The sequence below is a fragment of the Microtus pennsylvanicus genome, chromosome 3 (assembly GCF_037038515.1).
Source record: "Microtus pennsylvanicus isolate mMicPen1 chromosome 3, mMicPen1.hap1, whole genome shotgun sequence".
Lineage (NCBI taxonomy): Eukaryota > Metazoa > Chordata > Mammalia > Rodentia > Cricetidae > Microtus > Microtus pennsylvanicus.
In genome coordinates, this window is record NC_134581.1 from 114,728,658 (window position 1) to 114,746,859 (window position 18,202).

Below are 18,202 nucleotides of genomic sequence, written 5' to 3' on the forward strand. Positions count from 1 at the left end.
AAGGAAAAGACTCAGGTTGGAAGCTGAAGATCAGCTTGCCTAGACAGGTGGAAGAGGGAGTAGGTGTGGCTTGTCTCTTAAAGGGACAGAACAGATCATTGCACTCAGTCACAGATTCCTGGAGGCAGGATTACCATTTTAGACTGAGGTAGAGTTAAGAATCAGTGGCTGGCTGTTTTGCTTTTCTGACTTTCAGGGTGAACCCCAATATCTGTCTCTGGGTTTTGATTACTCATGCTACGTGTCAGTTCAGTATAGGGAGGCTGAGATGATAGGAGTGCTGGGAGGAGTTAAAACCAGCATGGGCTACAGAGTGAGAACAGTCACACAAAAAGCTATTGACAGAATTTTTCTTTATTTTCAACCATTAATTTTTACTATAAGAACACATTCAGTACAAAATGGGTGAGATAAACAAACAGAAAAATGAAAAACACGTCACTAATGTATGAAGCTACACAAACTAGGAATATTGCTTTTTGTTAAAACAGAGGTTTTGCTATGTGTAACAACTTCTTTGCTTCACTTTCCTTTTTCCTTCTTTTTTTCTTTCTCTCTTTCATTTTTTAAATGTGTATTGGTGTTTTACCTACATGTATCTCTGCACACCATGTAGATATAGTGCCTGCAAAATCCAGAAAAAGGCATTGGATCCCCTGTGACAGTTAAAGATAGTTGTGAACATCCATGTGGGAGCTGGGAATTGAAGTCCACTCCTCTGGAAGATCAACTGGTGCCCTTAACAGCAGAACCTTCTTCCCAACCCTTCCTTTGCCATTTTAAAACTAGGAACTTCCCGGATACTTTTCTATACACCATTTCAGTTTCAAGATTTGCCATCATTACTATTCTAGCCTACACTCAACCTTTATCTGGAACATGGTGTAGTAATTAAAAGCTATTATTTTTCAATTTTCTACTTCTGACACTTGCTCATCAGATACATCAGGAATGCAAATATTAAAAAGTAATTGAAGATAGCAAGTCAACTTCTCAAACCAAACCAACTTCACTTTAAAGTGTATCAATGGCACATAAAACAGCCATCCACTGAGAAGGAAGAGGACCACGTAGATATAATGCATCTTTGGAGACTTGACAAGAGGAATAAAGACCAAGCACAGGCTGATTGTGATTCCTATGAATACGAAAGGTAAAAAAACCTGAAAAGATAAAATTAAAGAAAGCAATTAGATCTGAAAAATCGTGTGTGTTAGCTGAATATTCATGTAAGTAAAAATAACATGACACTGATGATCAAAAATAGGCTAAGCAAGCTTCTGAGTCAGATCAATGTGCTCAGGACTCAATACTACAATAAAAGGAAGTTCTGGAGACTCTTCATGAGTGGAGATGGCCATAAGCACATGCTGATTGCTGATTGTTATGACCACCTGTAGTCATAGGTGTCATGAACTTATTCAGAAGGAATTGCTGAGCCTGCTGGGGGTCCTGGCAATCTCTCACAGAAAATATTTCAAATCAGTAGGCAAACCAAGAGAAAAACTCTTTTTACCCTCTGTTAATCTGTTAGTATCAACAGTTAAATATTGGAATTGTGTAGGTCTCACAGATTAAAAAATATTTAACCATTTGTGCTTAAGATTGCCCTGACCTTCCTTTTTGAGCAAATATAAGTCAAATAATAGTATAATAATATATAATGATAGCTTTTCATATCATACCCTGTATTTTTGCATGCATTTGTTTATATAATACACCTAAGATAAAAAATCTTTTTTCTGAAACAATGCTTTTTTTTTGACAAAATATGAAGGATTCACCCTTGGTACCTGGATTGTGTAAGAAATACAAACATCCCACACTTAACATTGCTATATTACCCTTAGTTTCTGTTTCTTTGTTAGTTATTTTGTTGGGTTTTTTTTTTGAGGGTTCCACTAAGCAGGTTGGTCTTGAACTCATTGTTTTCCTGCCTCAACCTCCCAAAAGCCTCTAAATTAACTTGAATTATAGGCATATACAACCTGATTCTAGACAATCAATTTTTAAATGTCTATAAAAGACATAAATCTATACCCTAATTGTACACTAAAGCTGATTATAAATTATAAAAAGTTTTTAATGAAAGGTTCATTTATTTGAGTCTTAAATAATGGTCTCTTCTTAATTGTTTAGAGGCCCTTAAGAAAGATAAATCACTATCACACAACTCAGAATTTTTACCAAATAACTGAATGAAGTATGTGAACACTTCTGAAGGAAGACAAAAAATATTTAACCATTTGTGCTTAAGATTGCCCTGACCTTCCTTTTTGAGCAAATATAGGTCAAATAATAGTATAATAATATATAATGATAGCTTTTCATATCATATCCTGTATTTTTGCATGCATTTGTTTATATAATACACCTAAGATTTTTAGGGGGCGAGTATTGACTGTGTCCATTGTAGATATGAAAGATCTGAGGGTCAGCGGTGAAATAACAAGCTTAGAAAAGACAGTAGGGAAGTATACTTGAGGCCAAACTATAATGTTTACCTTATGTTTCTCAGTGTACCAACAATACATAACTTCCTTTCAATTTACCTAATCAGTGATATATGCATGAGTCAGAAAACAGGAAAGAATCAAACAATTTTTAAAGATAGAGGTGTAAATTAGGAAGCGAGGACATCCCACGGAAGGGCTTCCAAGGAGCTCATGGGCACCAACCGTACACTAGACAACCCTGGGGCTTCTCTAGTCTTCCTCTGGATGTTACTGTCAGTGCATCAATTAGCATTCACTGGATGTCCAAATAGATGATAACCTTGCCTAAAATTGGGGAAAAGTCTCATTTCTTTTTGTATTTAGAGAAGAGAACCTAGCAAGGTGCTTGAACTATAATCACATGACTCCTCAAATATCCAAGAGTTAAATGATGGCTGAATAGAAGAAGCATAGGGGAAGACTGAAAAGAAACGATAGTGGTAAATCAACAGCATTGATAATGAGGACTGAAGATGATGATGAAGATGATGGCTTTCTTTCTCCGTAGGTTCTTTTTTCTTTTTTCCAAACAAATGGCCCCAAATATTTATACAGTTTCAACAGTTTGTGTGAACAGTTTTACATTCATATTTGTTTCCTTAAGTTTCTCAATAGCAATTATAATAATTTCCAGTTTTTTCTTTATCTCCTTCCCTTTCTGTCCCTCAACTTCCCAACTGATAATCATTACTTACTTGATTCATAGCCTTAATATTAGAAGCATACACAGTATAGCAAGCAACAAAAGAAGTTTTCTAACTATTATTCACATAGGCATAGGATCTATCCATAATGTCTTCATGCTGCCAAGATTTTGTGTATTACCTTTTCTGTTTTGAAAGAATGTCCTCCTTTTACATGACATATTTTCTCCCCTCAAGTAGCAGCAAGCTTACATAAAAATAATATAGTATTTGATAGTAAAATGTCATGAAGTTGAAAGAAAGGAATCTTTCAAAGATCAAAACAAGCTGATATTTCAGAACAGTAAATACCATTCATAACTTGACTTCACTTCTTCTGTCTATCATTTGCTAAATGTACCCTTACTAGAGAAGAAACATCATGTGTAAATAGCTATGTGAGTAAACCAATTCCCAATGATCCCTCTGCCTTTCTCACTAGCAAATCTTTAGATTGAATTTCAGATATTTTGTATTAAGTAAAACCTATTTACTACAAACAGAATGAAAATGGAGACTGGATAGTCAATGTTTGTTTCTTGGTTTGTTGAGCAGTAACACTTCTGCTTGAAGATCTGAACAGTCTCCTTCCAAACAGTCACATATCTTAATTCACATAAAACAAATTTACCCAGCCCACATTTACCTTATAAGGTCTGTGTAGATTGGGCTCCTGGTACCTCAGTTTCAGGATTCCTATCATGGATAACAGAGTCCAAATGGAAGAAGCAAAATAGAGATAGTTTATCAGTTCAATTAAGTTTGTTAAGACTATTGCAAGCGATCCCAAACTGACATTTAGAAACACAGCTATGAACGGAGAGGAGTGAACATTAAGGGTACTAAACATCAATGGCAGCTGGCCATGCTTGGCTGCAATATATACCACTCTTGCTACCTCAAGTACATTAATCACAAGATTGCTAAACAACGAGGCAGAAATAGCAAAAGGAACAGCCCATGTTAATTGAGGGATGATTCTGTCAGTCCATGTAAGGGCCACAGCATCTACAAAGAAAAAATAAACACAAAAAAGTGTGTTAGACAGAGAGGGAGAGAGAGAGAGAGAGAGAGAGAGAGAGAGAGAGAGAGAGAGAGAGAGAGAGAGAGAGAGAGAGAATATAATGATAAACCTTTATACAAAATCTAAAAGAAAAAAATCTATGAAAAGAATTTAACTTTTTTATTTCCATTTTAGGTAGTATCTTAGGTTTGTGCCCATTTCAGTTCATCACCCTGCATCATGAATGGTTGATTTTATGTCTCTCAAAATACCAGGAACTTTTTAAGGGCAAAGACCCCTCATACACCTTCTATAACATCAGTAGTTTACTCACTTACAGACATTGTAATAGTGAGTTTTCAACAAATACTTGAGAAATACATTATTTGTGTGGAGTGAATAACTAAAAACATGCTTAAGAACTAAACTAGAGTGCTGATAGACTTAGCCAGTGTCAAAAAAAGCAAACCTGACAGGGTATAAGACTCACCTATAGCACAGTGTAAAATGTCAAAAATAAACATAAACTACACCCAGATGAAAAAAAATTTCGGATGCTTGAGACTTCTCTAGGCTTTTCTTGAACAAATGATTCTCAGATAGAGGTGACTTTGCTTTTCATGGGTCATGTGGCAATGTCTGCAGAGTTATCTGATTTCCCATAACTGGAGAGATGGGAGTTTGGTCTTGGCATCCTAGTGGATAGCAGCCACAGATACTGACAAGCATCTTGTGATTCTCTGGACAGTTTCAATGAACTGCGTGATCCAGGACTTGGACTATAGGCCAAAGCACTTGCTTATCATATGTGAGGCTGAGTTCAATACTGAGCGCACCAAAACAAAGTGGTCCAAAATGTTGATGGCATTGACATTCAGGTACCTTGCATTAAAGAAAGAAATAGAGCATATTCTGGATTTGTTATTTGTATTTTAAGGTCAAAAAGACCTTAAGAACACTAATTCAATATGTCAGTCAATATAAAAAATACCAATAGATGGAATCCAAGGGGATTTGGAAAAGGGAAATGAGGGAGTAGACATGATCAAAATACATTGCATACATATATGAAAATCTCAAAGAATAAAGAAAACATATTGTTTAAAGAAATCGCCAATAGACAGAAATATCCATCATCTATTGAAATTCTGTCAAGTCCAATTTGTACTGTGAAAATGCATGGTAAGACAGATCACTCCATCCCTAAATTCTGTTTTCAGTGACGTGAGCAGAGTAGAGCTTAATATCCCTGAAGGTAGGTGTTCTCTGAGCTCATAATTTTGTTCACAGGTAGTTGGTTTCCAGATGAGTCACCAATACATCATTATTCTGATGTATAACATAAGAATTTTCAAATGTAAGTTCCTCTCCTCACTAAGTTTTCATTCATGTGTTTCAAATGTAAATGCTGCTAACATGTCTGATTCCCTTTCCAGAGTTTCTCTATCATGACTCATATCAGTCTATGTGGGTCGTATGCTTGAGTTCTGTGTGTGTGCATGTGTGGGTATGGAGGTGCTTGTGTGGCTGGATGCATTTGCTTTTGCTCACTTTCTAGTGTATCTTGGTCATAGTAGTATACATATATCCATACAATTATTTTAGTTACTTCTCAGTACTCTCTTATATAACCATAAATTATCTACTTGTCCTGTATTGATAGATTACTTGACTGTTTTCATTTTTTAATTAATGGGAAATGTGCTTTAAAGCTGAACTGCATGGCAACCTTCCTGTAATAGGAAAGCTGAAGAGAGGAACAGAGTTTCAAGCCAGCCTGGGCTGTATAGCAAGATTTTACTCCCCCCAAAGAAAAATGTACTTTAATAAAAGACACTCATAAAAATAATGTGAAATAATTTAATGCATGATAAATAATTTAATGCATGATATCCCCCACTGACCAAACCAAGAAATTATTTTAAGATATCAAAAATTACTCATGCAAATTGTTTCTTTTCATTTATTTTATTTTATTTTTAATTTTTGAGACAGGGTCTCATTATGTAGCTCTGACTAGCCTGGAACTACCTGTGTAGATCAGCCATGTCCAGCTTCTGTGCCTTCAATTCTAAGTATTTATATATTTTTCTTTAGAGTACATTCCTAGAAAATTTGTGAGCATACAATTCTTTTTTCTAAATTTTCATTTATGTATTAGTCTTGTGTATGTTTGAGAGAGAGAGAGAGGTCAGAAGACAACTTTCAGTTCAAAGTCAGTTCTTTTCTTCCTCCATGGGTTCCAAGGATCCAGAAAAGATCACCAAGGTTTTGCAGCAAGTGCTCTACCCACCAGACCTTCTCACTGGCCAGTGGCCCATAAGTATGTATTTTTAAATAAGAGAAATACTACATAGCTATCCCAGAAAAGATTATATCAATTTATGAGTAACTAATTCAAAAAGTTCCTCTTACAGTTCATATTTCTTGCTACAGTATTTGTATCTAAGTTCCTGTAGGCTGCCTGAACAAGGAAGCTTTCTTAACATCTGTTTCCACATCACTTCCTAACCATTTAGATTATTTGCCTTATGTTAATATCCCTTATCTTACCTGTGGCTCAGAAACCTCTAGAACACCACATGAGTACTCTGTCAACAATCTGGCAGCAAGGTTTCTGAAACTCTGGTCTTCAGGTTCAAAATGTTGGAGCCAGGAATCCTTACCACACTATTTTCACACTTCAATTCTAGAGAAACACCCTTCTTTTCTCACACATACAACTTTCACAATGAAGATATTTTTTTGTTAGTTTGTTTTGTTTTGAGGTAGGGTCTCTCTATGTAATCCTAGAACTTGCTATATTGACTATAGACCAGATAGGCCTTCCTCTAACTCACAGAGATCCACCTGCCTCTGCCTCAGAAGGGGTGGAATTAAAGGCAGACACCTCCACACCCAGTTTAAGAACTTTAAAAAAAAACAACACTAAGTCTTGCTGGACTTTATTAACAATTAGTGAAAACAGGACAGAGATCTGACATCTACAGATTAAACACCTTACATGTGACTATCTGTGCTCTTTTCTATATAAACCACAAGAACTACTATTATCATAGATTTCAATGTGCCTCAAATCAAATGTAACATCAATTCACATTATATTATAAAAATCTCATTTTCCTTTGGGAAACTTCACATATTTCTATGTGCTTGATTGATTTCTATATAAAAACATCCCTCCCACCTTCCTAACTCATAATGAGTCTATCTCTTTTGTTTGTAACCATTTCTGTAGTTATATAAATCATGCACCCCATAAGGCAAAAAAAATCACTCACAACCTCATCCTAACTGAGTATAATTGTTCATTGGTTCTCCCTGTTTAGGAAGAAAATGTAGAGCCTTTTCCATCATTAACATATCATAACCATGTTTTATTCTCTTAAGTGTTGATCAACAAAATGACTTTCTAAAAATCTCAGAATAGAGCCAGTGTGGGGGCTCTGCAGGGAAAGGTGCTTGCTGCCACACCCAAAGACCTGAGTTCAATCCCTGCAACTCACATGGTAGAAGATAGCCAACTCCTGCAAGTCGTCTTCTGACTTTCATACATACAATACGGCACACATGCACACACACAAAAATATAAATAAATGCAATTTAAAAAATTTTAAACAAGTCCCCAGAATAGTCTATTATGTGGACTTCACTGAGTTACTTATTTCAAACTTATTGCATATTTTGGTGATCTTTAATCTTATGCTACCATAACTGATGATATAATGGCCTTTCATAAATGTGTATTTTTATATATAGTTCTGGAAAAGGCAGTGAGGAAAAACAAATTACAGATAACTGAAGCTTCCTGAGTTTTCCATACAAGTTCAAATTATTGCGCTTCCTGTAAAATTTTTGCAGTTTTATGATATGCCAGAGATGATGTTATAATTCTTTAAAAGTCAATATAGCCAGAGCGCTGGCAGTCATAATGAATGCCAGCTTTATTGAACCACAGCCTCAATGCTCACAGGCCAGTGGCCGTGGACACAACCACAGCTGATACTGTAAATGAACGCTGACACAGCTGAGGGAGTTAATGAATCAGTGGCTGTATTTGCCCAGGGCTGTGTTTGCTTTGTCCCCGCAGAAGATTGATTCTATCTCATTTATCATGCTAAGGACACCTACACTCTTAATCAACTCTAGTGTGGCACACTACCTGCCAGCCCCCTATGGAGCAGACTCATTGCAATTTAGGTAATTGAGGGTGTTTTATCCTAAGTCTTCCCTGAGATTTGAAATATCCACAAATAAACAAATGATCATGTTAAAAAAATACTTGGGAATCCTGAATGTCCTGGTTTTACATTTGTATACAATGTAATAAATTACAATATGACACCTAACAAATATGTATGTAAAATACTTTATAAATATAGCTCCAGGTCAAAAAAGAGACTTACCTCCAGTGTCTCAAACACTCACTAAAACAAGACGACTTTCTCTATACTGCTTAATCCAAAGCTACGGGGTGACAGATTTGTCTCAGAAGGTAATCGCTTGAGGTGTGATGTTGGTTTTTCCCATTTTTCACTTTTCCCAAATTTTCTTTTACCCCATATTTCTGCTATTCCTCTTTAAATAACTGTTCATTTCTCTTTGAGAATTTCTCATTCTCTGTTTTAGAAAGGGTCTCTCTAAACTAGATATCTTCTAGCCTCAGCCTCCCAAATGCTCTGGATCACAGGCATATACTGTTATCCTTGGCATAGTCTTTTTTAACTCTCTATTCTTCAATTTGAGCTTTAATCAAAATCTCAGTTTATTTAGAGTCTTTTTTCAGCATAAAATTCAGAGTTATTTAAGATAAAATATTTATTTTACATATTAATAATATTAATTATAGTAATCAACTGACCATTAGTGCTTACTTATTCAGCTGTTAATATTCCTTATTTCAAATTTACCATTCTTAGTGTCATATAGGTTACTGAGAATCCAGCATTTCCAAGTACTAATAGATATAATTGCTGATATGTCATGTCACTATGCCTGAGATCATGCAAACAGTAATTAATATTTTGAATCTGTGACACCCAATGGCACTCTAACTGACTTTTCCACATTGTCAGAAAACACATAGCAATTCTTTAAATGAATCTTCCTTCTAAACCAAGTCAGACTCTCATTACCCTGTTATTAAAACCTCATCAACTGAGTCTCTATATAGAATAGTGACCAGTAAGCAACTATGCTGACTGGCAAAGTGATGTTTCACTGTATTGAATGGACTGTATTTTATTTACTATCTTGTTATTTGTATACAAACCTGAAGAGAGGATTTCCCTGGGCGTCAGAACCGTCAGGTAGGAAATGTTAGCCAGTAAATATAGCACAGTTACTAGAGGCAGTGCTGTAAATACGCATCTAGGAATTGTTTTGTTGGGTTTCTTCAGCTCCCCTATAATGCATAAAAGAGCAAGATCAGACTTGGGGAAAGATTACTTCTTAAACTTCTTTAAAATTGTATGTGTGTCAAGTATTGGACTACATTCTTTCCATTCATTCTGCTACCACACCCACACACACTCAAGGGCAATCTAGTGCACAATGAACCTTTCAAAATACTAGAGTCTGGGCTCACAGTGTCTGTTCCATTTGCATCCTTCCCCAGTCTCCATGGTCCTTGAGTAGAATGTAGGCACTGACTTCAAATAGTAGGAACAGAACATTGAACAGAAACTTTATGAGATTTAACCTCACCAAGAGGAGCTCCACATTAAGCAATCACATAGACAAAAGAGAATTTTTTTTTTGTTTTCATAGAGGTTTGAAATACCTTGAGTGTGGAGAAGAGTTGAGTCCATGATTTAGGAAGTCAAAGTAAAAGATCATTGAACTGTACATTTAATCTGATAGTTAATACATAGTGAAAGACGGTTATTTCATACATGCACTATATCAGCCATGGTCTGATCTTTCCCCCAGAAGACTGATAATTACCTGCTACATATGTTAGGCATCCCCCGCCTGAAAACGCAAAGTATCCTTGGAAGACCGCTTCTATTATCTGAGAGATCTCGGGAAACTCCCCATCAAATGCATTCTGAAGTCTTCCCACGTTCTCCTTCTTCCCTTTCACCAACATGACCACACCGCTGAGTGAAATGAAGCCAAGGATGCCCATCTTCAGCGCTGTGCTCACCGTCTGAAGCCATGACAGTTCTTTCACGCCACGAGAATTCAGAATTCCCACAATCCACAGCACTGCCAGGGCCAGACATTTCTTTGGCAGATTTGGGGAAGAACAGCTGGGATAGAAAGGCTGAATGCCATACTCGGCAAGTAGCAGAGCTTGGCTAGCAATTACTCCTGGGCTCAAAAACAAGGAGGTCCAAAGTCTCAGGAATGCAACGGAGGGGCTGAAGCATCTCTTGATAAAATAGTAGTGAGCCCCAGTGTATGGGAAGGCTATCCCGATCTCTGAAAAGCAGAGCGCACTAGTCATGGACAGCACAGCACAGACAGCCCAAATACACAAGGAGACTCCCACGTTCATGGAAGAGTACTGCAGCACCCCCTTGGGAGACACAAAAATTCCTGCACCAATTATATTAACAATTAAAAAATTTACCCCCCAGAAATATCCAAGTTCTCTCTTAAGCTGTATTTTCTTCTCTGTATCCATTGCCACTGAGACAAATTTACACTCACTAAAGTACAGTTTGTGAATGTTTCTGCCTGTAGGTTTATGGATGTTCTGAAATATAATTGTTCTGTATTTTTGTTCTATTTCTATTAAATAGGGTCTATTTTCAATAATTAACAAAGTGTGACACATTTCAGTAAAGCAAAAAAGATACATGTAAGGATTTAGTTTGACCTTTCATTTAATAATTATCAGAATAAGAATTGAAAATGAGTTTTAAAGAAAACAAGGTTTCGGAAATGGGAACGAAGAGCTTTCTTGTTAAAGTTGCAAAATACTTGGCTATGTTGAATCTACCACATCCTAGGACAAAAGAAATTGTCAAGATTAAGTGGACAACTTAAAAATCAAAAGAAAGATATGAGGAGGAGAAATTTCAAAGCTGAGACACCAGAAGATTTTTCTTGGGTATTGTTTGTCTGTCTATTTGTGACTGGGTCTTGGTGTGTGTGTGTGTGTGTGTGTGTGTGGTCTAATTTTTTTGCACTTCTCTTCCTGCTGCCTCTACATTACTGGGGATACCAGCATATATCCCCATATCCAGCTTGCATGGTTATTTTAAACTCTGCAGTGAAATAAGAGTGGATTTTAAGAAGAAAACAGATTGAAGGTACATTGGAGACTACAGGTCTTTTCAGTGAGACAAAATATAAAGTGCCTATAATCTCAGCTACTCAAGAGGCTGGTGCACAAGAATCACAGAGTTCAAGGCACAGCGCTCCCATCTTCACCAGGTGTGGTTCAAGTATGGGTCCAGAACGTATGAGTGCAAGGTGGCGCTCATTGTTCAGGCGCTCAGAAAGGTATAAATGAGGAATCCTTGGTGACGTTTCCATAGTGATAAGTCTGTCATGTATAGAGTTGTGGGAACATGAACTCCCCCATCTATAGTACTTTGGGGATCAGGACATAAGGGGAGCCTCTGCACAAGCCTTGTTAGATCAATACCTTCCCGATAGGTGAGGTCTGATTCCACAGACAGCATCCACTATGTTAGTTGAATCAAGAAGCACAACATAGTCCCACTAGAAAAATGTCTAAGGGAGCTATGCAAACAGGGCTACTGTACAGTAGGTCCTGGAGGTAAGACATGAGCCAAGCAAATTGTTCTCCAGGTTTAAGACTTAATGTTTTCTCTGTTAGATTTTGAGTGTAGCTGGTGCCAGTTTCCCTTTCTACCTGCCCATTGTCCCCCTTTAACTGGATTTGTCTGCCCCATGCCTGTCCCAGTAGTGTATTTTAGAAGTAGATGGTTTTTTTTTCATTTCATAGTTTCAACACTAGAGTACAATTGTCCTAAGATGGTTTATGCCCTGACTCTGATGCATATTCGATTCACATGATTAATCTTTTGAGTTGGTGCTATCATAAGTTAGTACTTGAGGCTATTGGAATTGAATTAACATATTTTATCTGTGACTATGACACATATTTGGGGCAGTTTGCTATAGTTTGAGACCGTCATATGCTGGAAAATGAATTCCCAAAGCTGCAGGTCAATAGTCTTGAAGAGAACCTTTGGAAGTTAAGATTAGGTAAGATCATGGAGGTAGTGTCCCATGACAGCATTTGTGGCTTCATAAGAAGAGACACCCAGGTGAAGATCTTTTCCCATTCTGTAGGCTGTGGTTTGTCTTGTTGACCATGTCCTTTGCTTTACAGAAGCTTCTCAGTTTCAGGAGGTCTCATTTATAATTGTTTCTCTCAGTGTCTGTGCTACTGGGATTATATTTAGCAAGTGGTCTCCTGTGCCAATGTGTTGAGGTGTATTTTCCACTTTCTTTTCTATGAGGTTCAGTGTGGTTGGTTTTATTATGTTGAGGTTTTTTTATCCATTTGGACTTGAGTTTTGTAACCCAGACCATAAACACAAATATAGTAAGTACTCACTCATAAGTGGCTTTTAGACATAAAGTAAAGAAAAACCGGCCCACAATTCACAATTCCAGAGAACCTAGACAATAAAGAGAACCCTAAGAGAGATATACATGGATCTAATGTACATGTGAAGTAGAAAAAGACAAGAGCTCTTGAGTAAATTGGGAGCATGGAGATCATGGGAGAGCTCAATAAAAACAATTAAAAAATAAAATCAACAACAATTTCTGCCAAAAAAAGAGGCCCAGGATAGTTGCTTTGTCTTTGTTACCGGCTGTGATACAGTGAGAGCACCCTCAGTTAATGCAGAGCAGAGACCACAACTGTGCTCTTATACTGCTCAGCATCTAGAACTAAGAGTTCCCATAAATGACTTGATTTTCATTATATAACAATGATGTAAAGACTAGAAATTCCATTAACCAAGGAAGATTAAACTCATACTACAGATAGAGATTGAAAACTAAATACCTTCACATGGAACCTGGAGGAATTTTGCCCCTGATCCCTATGAGTTCATTCATTCCACTTACAAATCATTTACTACCCTTGTAAAGTTTGCCTACAGCTTCCTCACCTCCATCTTTCCTATGTAAGAGTCAATCATCGGGGACTTCTTTGAGTTTCACATTTTGTATGGTTCCTCTATAGATGTGAATGTTAACAAATACATATGGTTTTCTCCTTTTAATCCATGTATTACCTGTGTATTTCAGCAGTCTTAACGATTCAAACCTTCACTAGGATAGAAGAACATAACCTTTGCTATACCAATGTCCTCCTCCTTCCTTCCCTTCTTCCTTCCCGTGCAGGTTCAGTCTTCTTGTTTCTGCTTGGTTTTGTTTTGATACTGGGGATAGAACCCAGTTTTTGTGCGTACTAAGTGCCCATTGCAGCACTGAGCTCCGCTCCAGTCCCTGTCTATGGGAATAAGGAAAGAAACATTCCACATGAGAAGATCTGACAAGGAAACCTGGAAACTTATTTACCTGTTTTAATAATTTACAGATTGAGGGCAAAAGTTTACAATTTTTACATTAGGGATCTTTCTACTATCTTGCTCTGAACTTTGGAATCTTGTTAAATAATAGGAACTTAGATTTTTCAGACATCCTCATGAAAGAAAACATTGTTTAAATGTATTCCTTCAAGCTTTTTATTGAAACTTTCCAGATTAAGAAAAAATTTCTAGCTTGTTTCTCTCATTTGCATACTACCTAGGTGTACCGTCTTGTGTAGGAAAACACTGTAAATTTAATCCTTTTTCCCAGAAAAGGCTGATTTTTATTTGTTTGTTTTTGATTCAAGTAACTACAAATAGAGATCCAGAGTGCATGCCCCAGGCCACAACAAATGCTGGGCACCACTACCCTGACTTCCCACCCCTGACCCTGTCCCTGTCCCACAGAACAAAGGGAGGTGATGGTCATACACCGTTTTCCCATCAGAGTTGACAGCCCTCCTCACTCTGCTGCAGCATCCAAGGTGAAGGGTCCCATCTTCCCTGATGAGGTTGGTAACCAACCCACTCTGTCCCAGTCTCCCTACCCCTAGAGTGCCTTGGGGAGACCTGCAGGCAGAATTGCAGAATAAACTTTGGTGTTGTTCGCAGCAGCCACGGTGGTGTCTAAGAATGAGCATTGACAAAGAAAAAAAAAAACCCAGCTCTCCAGAAATAGTTTATGAACAGAGGAAAAGATAGAATCACAACCTGGTGGGCAGGGAAGAGCAAAGTGAGGGGATCAAGGCTAGCTCCTTAGTGTCCCACCAGAGGCTGGGCCACAGTCTAGAGTGGGAGTGGGGAGGTGAGTCTAAAATATGGTGGAGTTAAGTAACAGTAACCATTTTTCCTAAACTTATCAGTTTAAAATGTTTATTGCACAACAAATTCTTTACTTTGATGTGGGAGTGATTTCTTATTAATAAAGAAACTGCCTAGGCCCCTTGATAGGCCAACCCTTAGGTGGGTGGAGTAAACAGAACAGAATGCTGGGAGAAAGAAGCTGAGTCAGGGAGTCACCATGATTCTCCCACTCCAGACAGACGCAGGTTAAGATCTTTCCTGGTAAGCCAGCTCGTGGGCTACACAGATTATAAGAAATGGGCTAGTCCAGGTGCAAGAGTTAGCAGAGAAAAGGCTATATATAATGGGCCAAGCGGTGTTTAAAAGAATACAGTTTCCGTGTAATTATTTCGGGTAAAGCTACCCGTGCGGGCGGCCGGGTGCCGGGGACGCAGCCTGCCGCTCTTATTTCAACATTAATTAACTCCACCTTATTTTTCTTTTTTTTATTAAATCTTTATTTTATTTTATTTTTTTAATCTTTTTTTTTAATTGAGAAAATGAGAAAAAAAACAAGTTTCCACCTCCTCCCAGCCTCCCATTTCCCTCACCCTCCTCCCACCCTTCTCCCCTTCCCCCCACCCCTTTCTCCCTCCCTCTCCAGTCCAAAGAGCTGTCAGGGTTCCCTGCCCTGTGGTAAGTCCTAGGTCCTCCCGCCTCCGTCCATATCTAGGAAGGTGAACATACAAACTGGGTAGGCTCCCACAAAGCCAGCACATTACATAGGATCAAAACCCCTTGCCATTGTCCTTGGCGTCTCATCAGCCCTCATTGTTCGCCATGTTCATAGAGTCCAGTTTTATCCCATGCTTTTTCAGTCACAGTCCAGCTGGCCTTGGTGAGCTCCCAATAGATCAGCTCCACTGTCTCAGTGGGTGGGTGCACCCCTCGTGGTCCCGACTTCTTTGCTCTTTTTCTCCCTCCTTCAGCTCCTCATTGGGACCTTGGGAGCTCAGTCCAGTGCTCCAGTGTGGGTCTCTGTCTCTATCTCCATCCATCACCAGATGAAGGTTCTATGATGATATGCAAGATATTTGTCAGTATTGCTATAGGATAGGGTCATTTCAGGTTCCCTATCCCCAGCTGCCCAAGGAATTAACTGGGGACCTCGGCTTGGGCACCTGGGAGCCATTCTAGGTTCAAATCTCTTGCCAACCCTAAGGTGGCTCCCTTAACTAAGAATTGTGCTTCCGTGCTCCCCTATCCAACCTTCCTTTATCCCAATCCTCCTTTTTCTCCAAGTTCCCCCTTCCTCCCCTTCCCCCTTTTCTCTCCCCATCTCCCCTTACCGCCATCCCACCCCACCTCCAAGATCTCAATTTTCTCCCCGGCAACTTTGTCTACTTCCCATAGCCAAGAGGATAACTATATGTTTTTCCTTTGGTTCACCTTCTTACTTAGCTTCTTTAGGATCACCAATTGTAGGCTCCGTGACCCTTATTTATGGCTAGAAACCAATTATGAGTGAGTACATCCCATTTTCATCTTTTTGGGTCTGGGTTAACTCACTCAGGATAGTGTTTTCTATTTCCATCCATTTGCATGCAAAATTCGAGAAGTCATTGTTTTTTACCGCAGCATAGTACTCTAATGTGTAGATATTCCACACTTTCTTCATCCATTCTTCCATTGACGGGCATCTAGGTTGTTTCCAGGTTCTGGCTATTACAAATAATACTGCTATGAACATAGTTGAACAAATGCTCTTGTCATATGATAGGGCATCTCTTGGGTATATTCCCAGGAGTGGTATTGCTGGGTCCAGGGGTAGGTTGATCCCAAATTTCCTGAGAAACCGAAACACTGATTTCCAAAGTGGTTGCACAAGATTGCATTCCCACCAGCAATGGATGAGGGTACCCCGTCCTCCACAGCCTCTCCAGCAAAGGCTATCATTGGAGTTTTTTATTTTAGCCATTCTGACAGGTGTAAGATGATATCTCAAAGTTGTTTTGATTTGCATTTCCCTGATCGCTAAGGAGGTTGAGCATGACCTTAAGTGTCTTTTGGCCATTTGAAATTCCTCTGCTGAGAATTCTCTGTTCAGATCAGTGCCCCATTTTTTAATTGGGTTAATTAGCATTTTAAAGTCTAGTTTCCTGAGTTCTCTATATATTTTGGAGATCAGACCTTTGTCTGTTGTGGAGTTGGTGAAGATCTTCTCCCAGTCAGTAGGTTGTTGCCTTTTTGTCTTGGTGACAGTGCCCTTTGCTTTACAGAAGCTTCTCAGTTTTAGTAGGTCCCATTTATTCAATGTTGCCCTTAATGTCTGAGCTGTTGGAGTTACACATAGGAAGCAATCTCCTGTGCCCATCTGATGTAGGGTACTTCCCACTTTCTCTTCTATCAGGTTCAATGTGTTCTGACTGATAGTGAGGTCTTTAATCCATTTGGACTTGAGTTTTGTGCATGGTGATAGATATGGGTCTATTTTCATTCTTCTACAGGTTGACGTCCAGTTATGCCAGCACCATTTGTTGAAGATGTTTTCTTTCTTCCATTGTATACTTTTGCCTCCTTTATCAAAAATGAGGTGTTCATAGGTTTGTGGGTTAAAATTCGGGTCTTCTATACGATTCCATTGGTCGACTTTTCTGTTTTTATGCCAGTACCACACTGTTTTCATCACTATAGCTCTGTAATAGAGTTTGAAGTCAGGGATGGTAATGCCTCCAGACAATCCTTTATTGTATAGGATTGTTTTGGCTATCTGGGTTTTTTGTTTTTCCATATAAAGTTGATTATTGTCCTCTCAAGATCTGTGAAGAATTTTGATGGGACCTTGATGGGGATTGCATTGAATCTATAAATTGCCTTGGGTAGAATTGCCATTTTTACTATGTTGATCCTCCCAATCCAAGAGCAAGAAAGGTCCTTCCATTTTCTGGTATACTCCTCAGTTTCTTTCTTCAATGCCTTAAAGTTCTTGTCAAATAGATCTTTCACTTCCTTGGTTAGAGTTACCCCAAGATATTTTATGCTGTTTGTGGCTATCGTGAAAGGTGAAGCTTCTCTGATTTCCCTCTCTGCTTCCATATCCTTTGTGTATAAGAGGGCGACTGATTTTTTGGAGTTGATCTTGTATCCTGCCACATTACTAAAGGTGTTTATCAGCTGTAAAAGTTCTTTGGTGGAGTTTTGGGGGTCGCTTATGTACACTATCATATCATCTGCAAATAACGAAAGTTTCACTTCTTCCTTTCCAATTCGAATCCCCTTGATCCCCTTATGTTGTCTTATTGCTATTGCTAGAACTTCAAGCACTATATTGAAGAGGTATGGCGAGAGTGGACAGCCTTGTTGTGTTCCTGAGTTTAATGGGATGGCTTTGAGTTTCTCTCCATTTAATTTGATGTTAGCTGTCGGCATGCTGTATATAGCTTTTATTATATTTAGGTATGACCCTTATATCCCTAATCTCTCCAATACTTTTATCATAAAGGGATGTTGAATTTTGTCAAATGCTTTTTCAGCATCTAATGAGATGATCATATGGTCTTTTTCTTTCAGTTTATTTATATGATGGATTACATTGATAGATTTTCGTATGTTGAACCAGCCCTGCATCCCTGGGATGAAGCCTACTTGATCATAATGGATAATTTTTCTAATGTGTTCTTGGATTCGGTTTGCCAGTATTTTGTTGAG

General features: G+C 38.3%; 1 protein-coding gene across 1 annotated transcript; it reads right to left on the reverse strand.

The window, feature by feature from the left end:
• Positions 1–819: 819 nt before the first annotated feature.
• Positions 820–10,812, reverse strand: Slc7a13 (solute carrier family 7 member 13). Its single transcript, XM_075968027.1, has 4 exons — positions 10,128–10,812; positions 9,454–9,585; positions 3,825–4,186; positions 820–1,163 (listed from the first exon to the last, which is right to left on the reverse strand). Exons 1-4 carry the CDS (start codon positions 10,810–10,812, stop codon positions 909–911), a joined length of 1,434 nt encoding a protein of 477 aa, XP_075824142.1. The 3' UTR covers positions 820–908.
• Positions 10,813–18,202: the final 7,390 nt, after the last annotated feature.